We start from the raw sequence: 20630 nt of genomic DNA, 5'->3' as shown, positions 1-20630 counted from the left end.
GGAGTGACACAGACATACAGATAACAACAAAGGACAGTCAGCTAGTATATAAACACCAATACCAATACATTCCCACTTCCTACATTATCCACAAGACAGAAACACTTTTAAAAGTTATGTTACAGGGCTAGCATGTAGTGGACAGAAAGCTGTACTATACTGTTAAATGACCTTCAGCAAGACAATTCATTTCAGAAAACCGAATCAAATTCTCCTAAATGTAAGTGTAGCATAAGGGGATGTGTGAAATTCCATCCCCAGCCTGAATTGTCCCCAATTATGCTGCCGAATAGCTAGTTTTTCGGTGGCACGACTGGGTAAGACCTTTTAGGAGATGGTCACATGTGCTTACGAGGCTGAGGTCCTGAGGTCAAGGCTCGGTATGAGCTGAATAGGGGTGAAGTGGTATTCACTAAGCAAGCAGTGTAACGTCCTTTAAAATGGTGCCGTGACCCATATTTTCAGTAGCGCTCAGCTCAACTGAGGAGTGAGTTTCGGGGTTGAATGTAGCTTGCGCTGCAGCATAGCTAGCTTTTCTGTGCGCGACGCTTCAGGAGTGTGTGTTTGCGAGGCAGATATCCTGGGTTCAAGCCTTGGTAAGAGCTGAATCAGGGGAAAGTGGTACTCACTAAGCAAAAACAAATACAGTTCTTTATGATAGAGTCATTTATCACAAATTAAAACAACAAAAAAATAATCCATATATCATGATATTCACAAGCAAGAAATTTGCTCATTTTGGTAAAGCACATATCCCATCTGGAAAAGAATACCCATGTAAGAATGCTGTTCATTGCCTACAGCTCAGCATTCAACACAATAGTCCCCTCCAAGCTCATCATTAAGCTTGAGACCCTGGGTCTCAACCACGCCCTGTGCGATTGGATCCTGGAGTTCCTGACGGGCCGCCCCCAGGTAGTGAAGGTAGGAAACAACATCTCCACTTCGCTGACTCTCAACACTGGGGCCCCACAAGGGTGCGTGCTCAGACCCCTCCTGTACTCCCTGTGCACCCATGACTGCGTGGCCATGCACACCTCCAACTCAATCATAAAGTTTGTAGATGACACAACAGTAGTGGGCCTGATTACCAACAACAATGAGAGCCTACAGGGAGGAGGTGAGGGCACTCGGATTGTGGTGTCAGGAAAACAACCTCTCACTCAACGTCAACAAAACAAAAGGAGATGATCGTGGACTTCAGGAAACAGCAGAGGGAACACCCCTCTATCCACGTCGACAGGACAGTAGTGGAGAAGGTGGAAGTTAAGTTCCTCGGCATACACATCATAGACAAACTGAAATGGTCCACCCACACAGACAGTGTGATGAAGAAGGCGCAACAGTGCCTCTTCAACCTCAAGAAGATGAAGAAATTTGGCTTGTCACCTAAAACCCTCACAATCTTATACAGATTTTTACAATTTAGAGCTTCCTGTCGGGCTGTATCACCACCTGGTACGGCAACTGCACCGGCCACAACCGCAAGGCTCTCCAGAGGGTGGAGAGCACAACGCATCACTGGGGCAAACTACCTGCCCTCCAGGACACCTACAGCATCCGATGTCACAGGAAGGCCAAAAATATCAAAGGACAACAACCACCCGAGTCACTGCCTGTTCAGACTTGAAATCATTGGCCACTTTAATAAATAGATCACTAGTCATTTTAATAATGCCACTTTAATAATGTTTACATATCTTGCATTACTCATCATATGTCTATACTGTATTCTACACCATCTTTTGCATCTTGCCTATGCCGCTCGGTCATTGTTCATCAATATATTTATATGTATATATTCTTATCCCATCCCTTTACTTGAATTTGTGTGTATTAGGTAGTTGTTGTGGAATTGTTAGATTACTTGTTAGATATTACTGCACTGTCGGAACTAGAAGCACAAGCATTTTGCCACACTCGCAAAAACATCCGCTAACCATGTGTATTTGACCAATACAATTTTATTTTATATTTTTCCCAACCAATGACAACAGGTTTGACAGTACTCTACCCTCACCCCCTGCAAAAGCCGGATGGGAACATCGACTGACTGTGGGATATTTTCATGCCGAGACGGAATTCCAGCAGATCAACGTGACTAGCCAAAGGGAACAGCGTGTCTCTGCTCCCATAGAACTCAGAATTGTCCATGAAGAGGATTGCATGTTAACTCTCTGTTCATGGTTTGGCCCGTCTCAAGAGAGGATCCCCAGGACTGAAGCGCACAGCAGTTTGGTCTGGAAAATAAAAACACGTCCAAGAACACAGGCTAATGATCATAGCTATAATGTTACCCTAGATCCAGATCTGTTTGTGCTATCTTGCCAACTCTATTGCTGTCATTGTCATTCATCACGCCAAACAGATGTAGTGGAGAGGGTAGACGCACGTAAACGACATTTACCCACCTTTTGCGGAAAGATTCATTGAAAGTATAGAGTGCTTTACTTTACTCATCGCAACCGCGATCAGCTTTTACCCACTTTAAAAAAAACAATAGATCACTGATGCCAAACAATGACACATTAGGGATGGAGTTGGCAAGACAACACAAACAGATTGGTGACCAGGCTAATATATAGGCTAAGGTCAAACAGAATGTTTGTGAAAGAAAGCAGATTCAATTAAATGGCGGATAAGAAACATTATGGAGGTGGGTGACATTTAGCCGTGGAGCAAGTTCAAAACTCATCATACCGTTCATGAGAATATCAAACGGCCAACTAAGATATAACGGATTGTGATGTAAGCATGAGAAAAAATATTAAAAGATTCTTGTGACCTGGCCTCTGACTGTTTTGGGAGCCTGACAACAACTGGCAGCATTCCAGGACTGGAGCCCATGGCTCTGGTCACATGATCCTGCAGAAGAGCCATAATTCAGGTTTAGGTTCCTGTACCCCTCCCGGGTACCACTGGCTGGGGCTAGGTTACCAGGACCATCGGCTCATATGACACAGGCCTCTACCAGCACACTTCAGCTCTATGATGGGATAATTCCAATATGTTTTGGGGGAATTGTAAAATATTTTGTAATGTAATAAAATTAAGTAAACTGCCCATGGTTGAAATACAAAGAGGGTAAAGGGTAAAAAAAAACAAATCCACATTTTTGACAAACATGGGCTCAACAGGGTTCAAATCAAAATGAAATAAAAATGTATTTGTCACAAGCGCCGAATACAACAGGTGTAGTAGACCTTACAGTGAAATGCTTACTTACAAGAAAACAATGCAGTTAAGAAAAATAAGTGTTAAGTAAAAAATACAAATAACAAATAATTAAAAGAGCAGAAGTATAACAGTAGCGAGGCTATATACAGGGGGGTACCGGTAGAGTCAATGTGCAGGGGCACAGGTTAGTCGAGGTAATTGAGGTTATATGTACAGGTAGGTTGAGTTAAAGTGACTATGCACAGATAATAACCAGGGAGTAGCAGCAGCGTAAAATAGGAAGGGTGGACAATGCAAATAGTCTGGGTAGCCATTTGATTCGCTGTTCGGGAGTCTTATGGCTTGGGGGTAGAAGATGTTAAGAAGCCTTTTGGACCTAGACTTGGCGCTCCAGTACAGCTTGCCGTGCAGTAGCAGAGAGAACAGTCTATAACTAGGGTGGCTGGAGTCTTTGAACATTTTTAGGGCCTTCCTCTGACACCGCCTGGTATAGAGGTCCTGGATGGCAGGAAGCTTCACCCCAGTGATGTACTGGGCCGTACGCACTACCCTCTGTAGTGCCTTGAGGTGTTTAGCCACCAAGAGGGAACACATGATAAAACTGAATTGTGTTGCAATAATCATAAGATTGAAAAAAAATCTGAAACTCAAGTGCAAATTAAACCTCCATTAAACTTGCATTATGTCTTTCTTTGGAGTGGATGTGTTGAACTTGACAGAAGAGTGGATGGACAATTTGAGTTATTAGCTCCCAACAGCCTGTGTTGGTGTGCAACTCATTTAACTCTATTCAGGGTCATGTCTCTCTCAGGACGAGAAGGACGTGGGTAACTGGACACTGTCTCTAAATGTCACCGCTCCATTCCTCACAGCTGTCAACACGACACCCTGGGGCAGAGCATGGCAGAACACACATGGACTCCGTGAACAAGTCCTGTCATTCTTTTCACTTAACCACTAAACCATTAGCTCAACTGGCTGTCTGTGCAGTGTATAACATGCTCAATCTAGAACGTTTAGAACCAAGGTCTCCCCTTCAACCTGAGTCTACAAGGGCTATTCATTTATCTAAGAAACTGTTCCTCTAACTTGGTGCATTACAGATAGATGATAGGATAATAACATTTCTATGAGTGGGCTCACCTCTTCATACACCTCTCTGACTGCTGCTCCACACGGCTCCTCCTCAGGCTCCATCCCTCCTCCTGGGACAATCCACTGGTCTGGGTGCCGACTGCTGCTCACCAGCAACACCTGCAAAGGCCAAAGGGTAAAGTAAGCCAATGATACTTAAACAGTAGGCCACAGCTATCCCACAAGCCTCTAGTTTCTGGCCAGTGGAGTTACCTAACTACACTGTCTCACAGTCCAAACAAGATGCATGAATTGAGGGATAAACTGGATGTGTGGGAGTCTAAACATATTCCCACTTACTAGCAATGACTTTGCTGATAGCTACTTTGAGAAAACATTTACTTACTATAACTGATGTGTGGTTGCCCCACCTAGCTATCTTAAGATGAATGCACTAACTGTAAATCAAATCAAATGTATTGGTCACATACACGTGTTTATCAGATGTTATTGCGGGTGTAGCAAAATGCTTGTGCTTCTAGCTCCGACAGTGCAGTAGTATCTAACATGTAAAATCTAACAGTTTCACAACATATACCCAAAATACACGTAAATCTAAGTAAGGAATGGATTAAGTATATATACACTACTGTTCAAAAGTTTGGGGTCACTTAGAAATGTCCTTGTTTTTGAAATAAACCATTTTTGTTCATTAAAATAACATCAAATTGATCATAAATTCAGTGTAGACATTGTTAATGTTGTAAATTACTATAGTACCTGGAAAAGGCTGATTTTTAATGGAATATCTATAGTTGAAGTTTACATACACCTTTAAAATATATTTAAAAACTCAGTTTTTCACAATTTCTGGCATTTAATTGTAGTAAAAATTCCCTGTCTTAGGTCAGTTAGGATCACCACTTTATTTTAAGAATGTGAAATGTCAGAATAATAGTTGAGAGAATTATTTATTTCAGCTATTATTTCTTTCAACACATTCCCAGTGGGTCAGAAGTTAACATACACTCAACTAGTATTTGGTAGCATTGCCTTTAAATTGTTTAACTTGGATCAAACGTTGAGTAGACTTCCACAAGCTTCCCACAATAAGTTGGGTGAATTCTGGCCCATTCCTGCTGACAGAGCTGGTGTAACTGAGTCAGGTTTGTAAGGCCTCCTTGCTCGCACACGCTTTTTCAGTTCTGCCCACAATTATTCTATGGGATTGAGGTCAGGGCTTTGCGATGGCCATTCCAATAACTTGACTTTGTTGTCCTTAAGCCATTTTGCCACAACTTTGGAAGTATGCTTGGGGTCATTGTCCATTTGGAAGACCCATTTGCGACCAAGCTTTAACTTCCTGACTGATATCTTGAGATGCTGCTTCAATATATCCACATCATTTTCATCACATCGACTGTGTGAAGTGCACCAGTCCCTTCTGCAGCAAAGCACCCCCACAACATGATGATTGATTGCACCAGATATTATTTAGGGGCTTCATAGCAAAGGGGGTGAATACATATGCATGCACCACTTTTCAGTTTTTATTTTTTACATTTTAAACAAGTATTTTTTTTCATCTCACTTCACCAATTTGGGCTATTTTGTATATGTCCATTACATGAAATCTAAATAAAAAAATATTTAAATGACAGGTTGTAATGCAACAAAATAGGAAAAACGCCAAGGAGGATGAATACTTTTGCAAGGCACTGTATATTAACCAACACACTGATCAGCAGTACAGCCTTCATATGGGTATCTGTCCATTGAAAAATACAGTATGTTGTATAGTATATCAGAAGTACCTTCCAGGGTGAGGGGGGTCCGTGATGGGCAAAGCTGCCAGCAGAAGAACCCCCCAGCTCAGCTCTGTGCCAATCACATGCCCACCCATGCCCAGGTCTATAAACATGGAATTTAATAACAGGTGGCTGAGAGTCAGATGGCAGCAGGGTACAGGTAAGGGGATCTAACCACAGTGTCTGGATCCCACATTAATATATTTCTGGTCAAACAGATGGAAATGGGTGTTAGAAAACATCTACCAGAAAGTCTTAAAAGGAATTAGAAATACACCGACTATACAAAACATTAAGGACATCTGCTCTTTCCATGACAGACTGACCAGGTGAATCCAAGTGAAAGTTATGATCCTTTACGGATGTCACTTGTTATATCCACTTCAATCAGTGTAGGGGAGGAGACAGGTTAAAGGATTTTTAAGCCTTGGGACAATTGAAATTGGATTGTGTACCATTCAGAGGGTGAATGGGCGAGACAAAATATTTGAACGGGGTATGGTAGTAGGTGCCAGGCGCACCGGTTTGTGTCAAGAACTGCAACGTTTTTCAGGCTCAACAGTTTCCCATGTGTATCAAGAATGGTCCACCACCCAAATGACATCCAGCCAACTTGACACAACTTTGGGAAGCATTGGAGTCAACATGGGCCAGCATCCCTGTGGAACACTTTCGAGTCCATTCTAAGACGAATTGAGGCTGTTCTGAGGGCAAAAGGCAGTGGTGCAACTCAATATTAGGAAGGTGTTCCTAATGCTTGGAATACTCAGTCTACATCAAAACAGAATAATGTTGAAGACCCCTGCCAACTAACATCAGCCCTTATATTTAGTTCTGGAGAAATTGTTCTGCCTTCTGTAAGTTTAAAAAACATTGCCTTGAAATTCCATTCACAAAAACCCCCATATTGTTTTGATATTTTCGAATCACTCAGCCTCATGAGAGAGGATAATGAAAGTTCACGGAAGTAACAAGTAAAAGGTAGGCCCTATCAACTAGTTTGTTTCAGTTCAGTAAAGAAAAGTAGAGTATAGTTAAGTACAGTGCAATAGAGTTCAGTACACAGTAAAGTCCACTAGAGTTGAGCACCCTCAAAACAACACAAAAAAAACAAAGGAGATTTTAACAAAATTCTGTTTCTGAACTTAGCATCTGCACAGTTCTTCCAATAAAAGTGTTTTGGTAAAAATGTTAAATAGTTAAAAGTAGGCCTTGCACATAGTTGGATGATTTGTTAAACTTGAATATCAATGTTTTTTGTCTCAGTGCAATTCAGTTACTGTAGAATTGCCCTTATATAGAATAACCCGCAATCTCAGAATTTCTAGGTGTTATCGGGCGACCAAAATAGAACTAGTGAACATTGGAAAGATTAAATTATGAATTGGTCAACTTTAAGATTACAACCCAAAGGAGCACAAGGAGTGACTGTTTATAGGCTGGGATTATTGAAGTATATACTTATCATGCAACAGGGTGTGTAACACTACCTTTGAGAATTGGCACAGAAAGAGGAGTCTCACCCACAGGAAATATGTTTAAATACACAGCCCAAGATGTTTGTAGAAACAATGGCAGCAGCACTCCTACACCCAACTCCAAAGCATACTCTCTGTCAAGAATTCACATGAACTCAGCACAGAACACACTCTCACTCACTCTCTCTCTCTCTCTGGTGTACTCACAACCAAACAGGTTTTTGCAAAAGCACTGGATCAGCAGTTGCCTTTCCTCATGAAAACCACAACAGTTTAGCAGAGCAGCTGAACTCTGACCAGTGACCAGTCCTGATCCAACATACCAGTGTGAGGGCCTTGTCAAGATGTAAACAAAAAAAAACATAAACAAGCTCACATTACTGCATCTACTTATGAGCCTGGCATCCACTGATTTTGCTATGTTTCATGCTGTTCCACTTGAACAGAAACAATGGTGATTGAAGCGTTCACTCTGGCTTAACCAGGCTACCTACTAAGTGTACACCAGCTCAACTTGGCAGAGTGATTCAATTTAATTCATTGCATAGATTTTCCATCATAGCCTTCGTTAATGCAAAAAATTGTGGCTGGGACTGTTTTTTTCTCCTGATAATCAAATGCAATGCACCGTTATTTAACACCAAACTGTCTCTGTGTCTGTTTTTTAAAGAAGTGAAAAATCCATTCTATGGGGGAAGCTACAAATCTAATGTACCCATCTCTGAATGAAAATGACTCCTCAGATGCATGTATGACCGATATTTCTTACAGAATGGTGATCAATGCCACTGACGGGGGATTTCCTGTGTTCACACCTCTTCATTGTATTACTGTGAGTAATATACGCACTCTGTCACCCTGCCAACACGTCTCAGCTAAGGTTAACTTCAGTTAAGTTCGGGGAAGGAATCTGAGGATCCTGTTGTCTAGATCCAACAACAACTCTAACTTCTTCCTCTTGTCTAGAGCCTGTTCCCAGAACTGTTCCTGTCCACCTGGTCTGCTGGGCCATATTCATGAGGGAACAACGTAGCAAAACCTTTTGTAACGAAGACAAAAATTAGCATTCCTCATTGGACAACATTAGTCCCTCCCTGTTTCAGTCAGTTTTCTTACATTTGGTGCCTAATGAATATGACCTCTGGCCTCATCTCTGGAGAGTTTACTGATATCTTGGGGAAGGGAATGTAAAGCAGGCATGCAGACTGGCTGGATAGCCTACCACAGAGTGTGAGAAACACAAATCAAAGACAATATAACCTACTAAAGACGAGTACCATAGCTTACGAGAGAAAGAATGGGTGAGAGAGTGAGTCTGTGTGTAATAGAGAGAGGGAGCCTAGGTGAGCGAGTGGAGAGGTGGGAAAGTGAATCTGGGGGGGGTCATTCCATGTCATTTCAGCAAGCCATGAAATCCGTCATCTCAGATTGTTCTGAAAGTTAGAAACAGATAAGGTAAGCATTCCCGAAACATTATTTTGAGAAAATATAATTTGATCTCTGATAAATTAAGCTAATTGATTGCACCCAAATTGGCCATTTAATTTATTGGATTCATATAATATTCTTTAATGATAGTACCTAACATCCGATTTGGACAAAACACTTTTTTCTAACAATGAGTAAGACAGGACATAGGGTGTGGGTGGTAATACATCCCCGTCCTTACCCTGTAAAGAGAAATGTATCACTGAAGTTGTTGGGTTTATGTCCATCCTACATCCTGGTATTACCAGGTTCTGAACACTAGATGGTGCTGTTCTTGCTATTAGGTGATTGTTTTTGAAGAATCATGACAGCAATCCATTAATTTGCAGGTGAAGACCGTCGCTAAGAGGGCACGACAACACCTTTCCCCCATCAGGAGACTGAAAAGATTTGTCATGGGTCCCCAGACCTTCAAAAAGTTCTACAGCTGCACCAACGAGAGCATCCTGACAGGTTGCATCACCGCCTGGTATGGAAACTGATCGGCATCTCACCGTATTTTCTTAACTCTTTCTTGAATTGCACTGTTGGTTAAGGGCTTGTAAGTAAGTATTTCACGGTAAGGTCTACATTTGTTTGATTTGATGCACACTTTTGAGTTGATGCACACTTATTCACACAATACACACATCCTTATAATCACAAACACACACATTATAGAGACATTGAACCACTGGACACCTCCCGTTTCACACTGTACATTTAAATACCGTATTCCCGACATCGCTCATTCTAAAATTTCTACTACTGTACATTGTATTTTAGTTACACTGTTTAACCACACCACCTATTTATTTCAATAATGGGTTCTTGGTATACAGTGCTTTCAGATGGTATTTTACAACCCTTGACTTTTTCCACATTAGTGTCGCCACGATACCAGATTTTCAAAAAAAGAAACAGCACAACAAAACTTTATGCAAAATTGTGGGTGCTACAGCTTGCAAAATAAACAATTGTGACTCTAGGTAAAAACAATGCTTTTTGTTTATAACATAAGGACTGTTTTCCTCAAGAAATTCAAATCGGCTTCCTAGCCATGGTACTTCAGAGTGTCGCGATACTCATGACAACCCTACAATAAACAGGATGAAGAAACAATACTTCGAGCCACAGCGCCATACTACTTGTCAAACATACAGAACTGATACTACAGTGCCTATGGAAAGTATTTCGTCCCCTTGACTTTTTCACATTTTGTTACATTAGACTTATTTTAAAGTTGCTTAAATTAAAAGAAAATCCTCAGCAATCTACACATAATAACCCTGAATTTTTGCAAATGTATATAAGAAACTAAAACAGAAATACCTTATTTACATAAGTATTTGGACCCTTTGCTATGAGACTCAAAATTGAACTCAGGTGCATCCTGTTTCCATTGATCATCCTTGAGATGTTTCTACAACTTGATTGGAGTCCACCTGTGGTAAATTCAATTGATTGGACATGATTTGGAAAGACACACACCTGTCTATATCAAGGTCCCACGGTTGACAGTACATATCAGAGCAAAAACCAAGCCATGAGGTCGAAGGAATTGTCCGTAGAGCTCAGAGACAGGATTGTGTCGAGGCACAGATCTGGGGAAGGGTACCAAAAAATTCTGCAGGATTTAAGGTCCCCAAGAACACAACGGCCTCCATCATTCTTAAATGGAAGAGTTCGGAACCACCAAGACTCTTCCTAGAGCTGGCCGCCCGGCCAAACGAAGCAATCAGGGGAGATGGGCCTTGGTCAGGGAGGTGACCAAGAACCCGATGGTCACTCTGAAATAGCTCTAGAGTTCCACTGTGGAGATGGGAGAACCTTCCAGAAGGACAACCATCTCAGCAGCACTCCACCAATCATTCCTTTATGGTAGAGTGGCCATATGGAAGCCACTCCTCAGTAAAAGGCACATGACAGCCCGCTTGTAGATTGCCAAAAGGCACCTAAAGGACTCTGACCATGAACAACAAGATTCTTTGGTCTGATGAAATCAACATTGAACTCTTTGGCCTGAATGCCAAGTGTCATGTCTGCAGGAAACCTGGCACCATCCCTACGGTGAAGAATGGTGTTGGCTGCATCATGCTGCTGGGATGTTTTTCAGCGGCAGGGACTGGGAGACTAGTCAGGATCGAGGCAAAGATGAATGGCGCAAAGTACAGAGAGATCCTTGATGAAAACCTACTCCAGAGCACTCAGGACCTCCGACTGGGGCGAAGGTTCAACCTTCCAACAGGACAACGACCCAAAGCACACAGCCAAGCCATGGCAGGAGTGGCTTCGGGACAAATCTCTGAATGTCCTTGAGTGGCCCAGGCAGAGCCCGATCGAACATCTCTGGAGAGACCTGAAAATAGCTGTGCAGCGTCGCTCCCCATCCAACCTGACAGAGCTTGAGAGGATCTGCATAGAAGAAGTGGAGAAACTCCCCAAATACAGGTGTGTCAAGCTTGTAGCGTCATACCCAAGAAGACTCAAGGCAGTAATCGCTGACTAAGTTGCTTCAACAAAGTACTGAGTAAATGGTCTGAATACTTATGCAAATGGAATATTTCGTTTTTATTTTTTTTTAAATAAATGAGCAAAAAATGATAACCTGTTTCTGCTTTGTCATTATGGGGTATTGTGTGAAGATTGAGGGGGTAAAAACAATTTAATCAATTTTAGAAGGCTGTAACGTAACAAAATGTTGAAAAGGTCAAGGGGTCTGAATACTTTCCAAATGCACTTGTTGTTGGTTGTGGGATTGGCGTGGGGTGTGTGTGTGTGGGGGGGGTTGACCATTTATTTGAATTCTTCATGTATAACTCATTGGTTGGGTCCAAATTGGCTGTTAAGTACAATATTTATTAAATATTATATGAATCCTCTAAATAGAAAAGGGGCAATTTGGGTGATCAATTAGCTTAATTTCTCATATCAAAATCTATTTCAACAAAATGTTGCAGGAATGCTTATCTTATCTGTTTTATCAACAGAAACAACTTAAGAACAATCTGAGATGGTGGGGGTCAATCCTCATTCTTGTGATTTTAGAGATTTTATTTATTTCACCTTTATTTAACCAGGTAGGCAAGTTGAGAACAAGTTCTCATTTACAATTGCGACCTGGCCAAGATAAAGCAAAGCAGTTCGACAGATACAACGACACAGAGTTACACATGGAGTAAAAACAAACATACAGTCAATAATACAGTATAAACAAGTCTATATACAATGTGAGCAAATGAGGTGAGAAGGGAGGTAAAGGCAAAAAAGGCCATGGTGGCAAAGTAAATACAATATAGCAAGTAAAACACTGGAATGGTAGTTTTGCAATGGAAGAATGTGCAAAGTAGAAATAAAAATAATGGGGTGCAAAGGAGCAAAATAAATAAATAAATTAAATACAGTTGGGAAAGAGATAGTTGTTTGGGCTAAATTATAGGTGGGCTATGTACAGGTGCAGTAATCTGTAAGATGCTCTGACAGTTGGTGCTTAAAGCTAGTGAGGGAGATAAGTGTTTCCAGTTTCAGAGATTTTTGTAGCTCGTTCCAGTCATTGGCAGCAGAGAACTGGAAGGAGAGGCTGCCAAAGAAAGAATTGTTTTTGGGGGTGACAAGAGAGATATACCTGCTGGAGCGTGTGCTACAGGTGGGAGATGCTATGGTGACCAGCGAGCTGAGATAAGGGGGGACTTTACCTAGCAGGGTCTTGTAGATGACATGGAGCCAGTGGGTTTGGCGACGAGTATGAAGCGAGGGCCAGCCAACGAGAGCGTACAGGTCGCAATGGTGGGTAGTAAAAAGGATTGCACTGTGATAGACTGCATCCAATTTGTTGAGTAGGGTATAGGAGGCTATTTTGTAAATCACATCGCCAAAGTCGAGGATTGGTAGGATGGTCAGTTTTACAAGGGTATGTTTGGCAGCATGAGTGAAGGATGCTTTGTTGCAAAATAGGAAGCCAATTCTAGATTTAACTTTGGATTGGAGATGTTTGATATGGGTCTGGAAGGAGAGTTTACAGTCTAACCAGACACCTAAGTATTTGTAGTTGTCCACGTATTCTAAGTCAGAGCCGTCCAGAGTAGTGATGTTGGACAGGCGGGTAGGTGCAGGTAGCGATCGGTTGACGAGCATGCATTTAGTTTTACTTGTATTTAAGAGCAATTGGAGTCCACGGAAGGAGAGTTGTATGGTATTGAAGCTTGCCTGGAGGGTTGTTAACACAGTGTCCAAAGAAGGGCCGGAAGTATACAGAATGGTGTCGTCTGCGTAGAGGTGGATCAGACACTCCCCAGCAGCAAGAGCGACCTCATTGATGTATACAGAGAAGAGTCGGTCCAAGAATTGAACCCTGAGTCACCCCCATAGAGACTGCCAGAGATCCGGACAGCAGACCCTCCGATTTGACACACTGAACTCTATCAGAGAAGTAGTTGGTGAACCAGGCGAGGCAATCATTTGAGAAACCAAGGCTGTCGAGTCTGCCGATGAGGATGTGGTGATTGACAGAGTCGAAAGCCTTGGCCAGATCAATGAATACGGCTGCACAGTAATGTTTCTTATCGATGGCGGTTAAGATATCGTTTAGGACCTTGAGCGTGGCTGAGGTGCACCCATGACCAGCTCTGAAACCAGATTGCATAGCAGAGAAGGTATGGTGAGATTCGAAATGGTCGGTAATCTGTTTGTTGACTTGGCTTTCGAAGACCTTAGAAAGGCATGGTAGGATAGATATAGGTCTGTAGCAGTTTGGGTCAAGAGTGTCCCTCCCTTTGAAGAGGGGGATGACCGCAGCTGCTTTCCAATCTTTGGGAATCTCAGACGACACGAAAGAGAGGTTGAACAGGCTAGTAATAGGGTTGGCAACAATTTCGGCAGATAATTTTAGAAAGAAAGGGTCCAGATTGTCTAGCACGGCTGATTTGTAGGGGTCCAGATTTTTCAGCTCTTTCAGAACATCAGCTGAATGGATTTGGGAGAAGGAGAAATGGGGAAGGCATGGGCGAGTTGCTGTTGGGGGTGCAGTGCTGTTGACCGGGGTAGGAGTAGCCAGGTGGAAAGCATGGCCAGCCGTAGAAAAATGCTTATTGAAATTCTCAATTATGGTGGATTTATCAGTGGTGACAGTGTTTCCTATCTTCAGTGCAGTGGGCAGCTGGGAGGAGGTGTTCTTATTCTACATGGACTTTACAGTGTCCCAGAACTTTTTTGAGTTAGTGTTGCAGGAAGCACATTTCTGCTTGAAAAAGCCTTGGCTTTTCTAACTGCCTGTGTATAACAGTTTCTAGCTTCCCTGAACAGCTGCATATCACGGGGGCTGTTCGATGCTAATGCAGAACGCCATAGGATGTTTTTGTGTTGGTTAAGGGCAGTCAGGTCTGGGGAGAACCAGGGGCTATATCTGTTCCTGGTTCTAAATTTCTTGAATGGGGCATGTTTATTTAAGATGGTTAGGAAGGCATTTAAAAAAAAATATCCAGGCATCCTCTACTGACGGGATGAGATCAATATCCTTCCAAGATACCCTGGCCAGGTCAATTAGAAAGGCCTGCTCGCTGAAGTGTTTCAGGGAGCGTTTTACAGTGATGAGTGGAGGTTGTTTGACCGCTGACCCATTACGGATGCAGGCAATGAGGCAGTGATCGCTGAGATCTTGGTTGAAGACAGCAGAGGTGTATTTAGAGGGGAAGTTGGTCAGGATGATATCTATGAGGGTGCCCGTGTTTAAGGCTTTGGGGGGGTACCTGGTAGGTTCATTGATCATTTGTGTGAGATTGAGGGCATCAAGTTTAGATTGTAGGATGGCTGGGGTGTTAAGCATGTTCCAGTTTAGGTCGCCTAGCAGCACGAGCTCTGAAGATAGATGGGGGGCAATCAGTTCACATATGGTGTCCAGAGCACAGCTGGGGGCAGAGGGTGGTCTATAGCAGGCGGCAACGGTGAGAGACTTGTTTTTAGAGAGGTGGATTTTTAAAAGTAGAAGTTTAAATTGTTTGGGTACAGACCTGGATAGTAGGACAGAACTCTGCAGGCTATCTTTGCAGTAGATTGCAACACCGCCCCCTTTGGCAGTTCTATCTTGTCTGAAAATGTTGTAGTTTGGAATTAAAATTTCTGAATTTTTGGTGGTCTTCCTAAGCCAGGATTCAGACACAGCTTGAACATCCGGGTAAGCAGAGTGTGCTAGAGCAGTGAATAGAACAAACTTAGGGAGGAGGCTTCTAATGTTAACATGCATGAAACCAAGGCTATTACGGTTACAGAAGTCATCAAAAGAGAGCGCCTGGGGAATAGGAGTGGAGCTAGGCACTGCAGGGCCTGGATTCACCTCTACATCGCCAGAGGAACATAGGAGGAGAAGAATATGGGTGCGGCTAACAGCAATAAGAATTTGTCGTCTAGAACGTCTGGAACAGAGAGTTAAAGGAGGTTTCTGGGGGCGATAAAATAGCATCAAGGTATAATGTACAGACAAAGGTATGGTAGGATGTGAATACAGTGGAGGTAAACCTAGGTATTGAGTGATGAAGAGAGAGATATTGTCTCTAGAAACATCATTGAAACCAGGAGATGTCATTGCATGTGTGGGTGGTGGAACTAATAAGTTGGATAAGGTATAGTGAGCAGGACTAGAGGCTCTACAGTGAAATAAGCCAATAAACACTAACCAGAACAGCAATGGACAAGACATATTGACATTAAGGAGAGGCATCCTTAGTAGAGTGATCAAAAGGGTCCGGTGAGTGGAGAGGTTGGTTGGGGGTCACGGCGATTTAGACAGCTAGCCAGGACATCGGTAGCAAGCTAGCATAGGATGGAGGTCTGTTGTTAGCCACCTCTTGCGTTCCGTCAGTAGATTAGTGGGGCTCCGTGTGGTAGAAGGGATTAATCCAAATCACACAACAACAAAAAAAATAAAAACAATAGATATAGTTATAGAGGCCCAAGAAGAAACATAATAATAATAAAAATAAATAAATTGTCCGATTGTCTATTCTGAGAGCTGCCGGTAAGACAGATAGGGGACAGCTATTGCCCCTGCCCAGCGTTTCTATAAATTGCACCTGGTCGGGTGTTTAGCACATAGTGTAACACTCACCCCTCGCCCCCCTGGCTCTCACAATCACATGCAGGCCTGAGAGATGGAGTCTTGTCACCAGGCAGAGCAGTCATTATCCAAGATGCCCCCTCTCTTACCACTTCAGTCCCATGTTAAGTCCGAAACAGTGTGTGTGTACTGCATACAGGAGACCTTTGACTTTGTGGTTCCTCAGCATAGTTAGTAATCACATTAATACATGTGGTGACCAGTAGCTTTGTGTGGGCAAAAATCACTGAAACTAAGCCAAGCCAGTAAAATAGCCATATTACAACATGTTGTGCATTTGCCCTGTAACCCATTTGTTCATAAACCACTATGATATACAATGAGGCAGTGACAACAAAAAGACAACAGTCACACAGTAGCTGAATAAATTCAACTACACATATGTTCGTTTTCATCAAAGTCGGAGAGCAACATCTGTCCGGTGAAGTCCACAAAGCAAATATTGCATGTAATAAACAGTTATCACCTGCAGCATGGTCAATCAAGTTAATGTTTTGACAGTTTACTAAACAACTAGTGATTTAGAACCATGGCATTACCCCAAGTCAGCACAAAGACAACAGGAGCACCGCCGCCGCTATTCCAGCACCATTTCAACTTAAACATTTAAACATCATCAAATCAACAAGGCTATAGATGCTTAGGTTAATATACTGAAAACAAACTTAAAGATACCAAAAAATATTTAGTCCAATCAATGTTGCTAAATATCATGTCCCTTGGCATCCATGAATACACGCCACTGGTGGTGACTGTTGTGTATTGGGGTTGTGCCGCATAGCATCATGGGTGTTGTATATTGTAGACAGAACTCGTTCCAGATCAGTGGTCACCAAACTTTTCAGAGTCAAGATCACTTTGAGTCAAAATGCTTATTCAACATTAACTTATTAAAAACAGTACTGTAGCAATGGAGGTTTGTGCAGTAGGCTATAGGCCCAATACATTAACACCACATATTGGATTTGTTTGAATTGCCCTGCCAATGCATTGTTGTTCAGACCATTTAAATATATATATATATTCAGCTGCATTACTGGTTGTATCGGGAGTGGTAGGAAGAATGAGCATTTTATGGTTTATAAATGTGTTGACAGTGCTGAGTAAAAACATGAACTCACTCATGAAAACAGCAGCTCTTTGCTGTATTTGTTGACAGTCTCTCTAGACATGGTTTTAAATCTTTTGAAATCTCAACTTTGCTTTAGCTTTTTTTCACGCCTGCTACGTTACTGCAGATACGGTATTCTGAGCCATCCGATTGGCCAGCGCTGGGAAAGGAAGAGTTTGTACCTTCAGACACATGAAATGGTTCAACCTGGCACGCAGGGCAACTGAAATCAGGGTACCTACCTCCAACAGCGCGAGACTAATAAATTAAAATAGGAACGCAAGGCTTTATCGTTGGGTTTTTTACAGAAATGTTTGGCAATCGACAAGGAATGCGATCGACCGGTGGGTGACTACTGTTCTAGATAAATGGTTGGACTAATTCCTGTCCGCCTTATGTATCATCATTAGTGAATTGTTATGTAGACGTGGTCATGAATTCCACGTGACCTAACAAAAGATGGGCGATGAATAAGTCTGAATCTACAGTGGCTATTTTGTTCTTAAAAATGCGTCATTATGAAATGGTCACCTAAAGTCGTCAGGGCGTTGTGTCATGGTTCCCTGTTGGTCCCGGGAGATGCCCCCGAGGACGTTTTTAGGACTTTCTTGGTCCCCTGAACATTCTTGGGATGTTGTCTTGGACCCCTGGAAGTTTTTGTCTATTTCCCGGTTTGTCCCGGGGACGTCCCATGATGGTCGCAAAGAACCCCCCAAAAAAATGTTTACCCAGGGCACTAGCACCCTAGGTTCATTACACATCACCCCTTGTTACTGTTGCCAACCCCATCAAGGCTCTGATTCGTGAACCCCTGATCCAGTCACAGCAATTTGTCTTTTGGCAATGCTAGGGACACACACAAAAACAGTGCTTTTTGACACACTTTGACATACATGACTACATTGTGTATATTTATTCATACAGTAGTTATTATTTACCATGTCCTCACCTAGGATTTCAACTCACAACTTCTTAGTTCACAGCATTACGATCTGCCTGCTACGCCACCATGTCTGTATCAATGGTCTGTTCCTACACTTTGCACTTCAAAGTAAATCTCAGCTCTGTTAAACATGAATTATATCAGTGATTCAGGAGTAACATTAAAACAGAAAATGCCCCAATAACATTAGACAAATATACTGAAAACAAACTGAAATTGCTGAAATAAGTAAATGAAAATAGTCATATTAACTGATAGCTGAAATAGCAGTGCAGATGGCACTCTTTTGCTAAGAGCAGAGGTGTATTGTAGGTTATGAATGTGAAGGTGACTTCTGAAGTTCTACAGACTTAGTGGCATAGCAGAAAGATTAGAATACCAAGTCCAGAGGTTGTGAGTTCAAATCCCAGGTGGGGACATATTGAAAAGTCAGTACTAAGTGATCATGTCAAATGTAATCATATTGTCACTGATTAAAGATTGTTACACTAATTTAGCTGAACAGCAAACAGCTTACCATACAACCCTCATACCATTTCATTACTTTACTTATAATGGTTTGGGACACCTGGGACCATCACGTCACAAAAACCTCCAAGGGACCATGATATAATGTCCCAAAAACATTCAGGGGACCATAAACAGCGTCTCAAGGACGTCCCTGGGATAAACAGGGAACTATTCAAAACCTCCAGGTGACTATGATACAACGTCCCAAGAACGTTCAGTGGGAACCTAAAGGGAACTAAACAAAGGTTCCCCAGAGAATGTTCCCTTGGGACCATCATGCAACATTCTTAGAACATTTTCAGAATGTCAGTGGGATAATGTCACACCAAAACCCTCAAGGGAGAAAATGGGAACGTTGCCGAATGTCCTCAAGATGTCCCCTGTTTTCTGGGTAGGCTAATGTTAGCACAATTTATTGTTAAAAGAGGCAAGTGTGCATAGTTCAGCTAGCTAAGAGAACGTGAGTTAGCATCGTAATGGATGGTAGAAAAGGATTTAAGACGGACATCGGAGTGGGAAAACAACTTGAGAATCACGTGGCTGTGGAAAATATTGCCATGGGTGAAGACAATATTGAAGTGAGTGACAATCAGGACTCTATTGACAAACGGAAAATGTCTGGAATTGTTATAAACAAACAGTTTGGTGAAAGTATTGAGCAGTGGAGATCATATACACAGTGGTTTGAATATTTAGTTCTTGCAAATTACATTGATGAGGATAAAAAAAATGTGTGTTATGGACCAAAGTAGGCTTGGGCGATATACCATTTATACCGGGGTATTTCAAAAATTGACGATATGATTTTCAATACCCAGCTGGGGCTGCAGGGTTGCGTGCTACGCCACTGCGTATAACTGGAAGCTAAGTATAACTCATAATGCTGTAAAGAGGTCTTCGAACTCGACCAAAAACAATGGAATTGTCTTGAAAACGCTTGGGGGGAAAGGGCCGTGAGGGAAAGATCCCGGGTCTCCTGATTGCCCCGCAGCAAAATTAGTCTACATTCAGGCTATTGTTTGTATGTGTATTTCATACTATGTTGAGGTAAAAATCAGAGTATAACGATTGTATGGATGTCAACCATGTCATCGTTAACAATCAACTGCATTACAGTTACAAATGACTGACTACCATCAACGACTTCTCTATGCCTGCTATGTTAACCAGCTTATATGAACTTGAGTTAGCATTTAGCAGTCACTTCTTCTAAACTTGAAAAGGGACAACTTCCACATGTTATGCAGTGAAAACAGCCAACTATATCAAAATCGGACTTAAGTAAGCACATTGTGGGCCTGTTACAATACATAAATCATGACTGATTTGACAAATATCGCCTTTGTTAGACCAGATTTGTTGAATGTGCGCCAATCTAGACAATGGAATGTCTGCGTTTCATTGACTCCTTTACTGCATAGACCCAGTCGGTATTAGATAGAATGTCGCGGCCCCACCCTCCTGTTGGGAAAACACCATGTGGTTACCTACAGTGTAGGTTACCCCACAAATACTTGGCTCTTTTAAACACAGTTGTATTTTTGTCTGCAAAACTACACTGAAGCAAAGTACAACATGTCTAAAGATTACTTCTCAACATTGCTTGCTTCCGAGTGTTCTCACTACTTAAGAAAACATAATATTGTAGGGCTTCCCTCATGCCTCTTTTTATGCTAGCTACCAGCCACCCGGACACATTGAATGCTGTTGAGCAAGAGAAAACAGAGGTGAGTGATAGACAAGGAAGTCAAACTGAATATAGCTGCTGCTAGCTCCTAAGCAACTTTGCAGTATTTAGTTTTGTTGTGTGCTATTTCTTAGATTATTAGCCCAGAATGTTTGTGTTATTACATACAGCTGGAAAGATCTTTTGGATATCAGAGCAGTGGTAACTCACCAACATTACAACCAGAAATACGACTTTCTGGAATTGGATCCTTTGTTCCTACCCCCC

The 20630-nt window shown here is 42.1% G+C and overlaps 1 protein-coding gene across 4 annotated transcripts in view; it reads right to left on the bottom strand.

Moving 5' to 3' along the window:
- Positions 1–20630, bottom strand: part of LOC118401098 (diphosphoinositol polyphosphate phosphohydrolase NUDT4B-like) — a 33884-nt gene that overhangs the window by 8984 nt on the left and 4270 nt on the right. For 3 of the 4 annotated variants that reach the window (XM_035798325.2, XM_052474827.1, XM_035798326.2), the window contains exon 2: positions 4321–4431. In XM_035798325.2, the coding sequence (XP_035654218.1) occupies positions 4321–4431 (111 nt within the window). Of the gene's footprint in view, positions 1–6; positions 2241–2785; positions 2866–4320; positions 4432–20630 lie in introns of those variants that run through there. The other variant, XM_035798327.2, reaches the window with a different exon arrangement.

Source organism: Oncorhynchus keta, chromosome 22 (genome assembly GCF_023373465.1).
Source record: "Oncorhynchus keta strain PuntledgeMale-10-30-2019 chromosome 22, Oket_V2, whole genome shotgun sequence".
Classification (NCBI taxonomy): Eukaryota; Metazoa; Chordata; class Actinopteri; order Salmoniformes; family Salmonidae; genus Oncorhynchus; species Oncorhynchus keta.
Note: the sequence above shows the minus strand (reverse complement) of the source record. Positions and strands in the feature narration are given on the sequence as shown.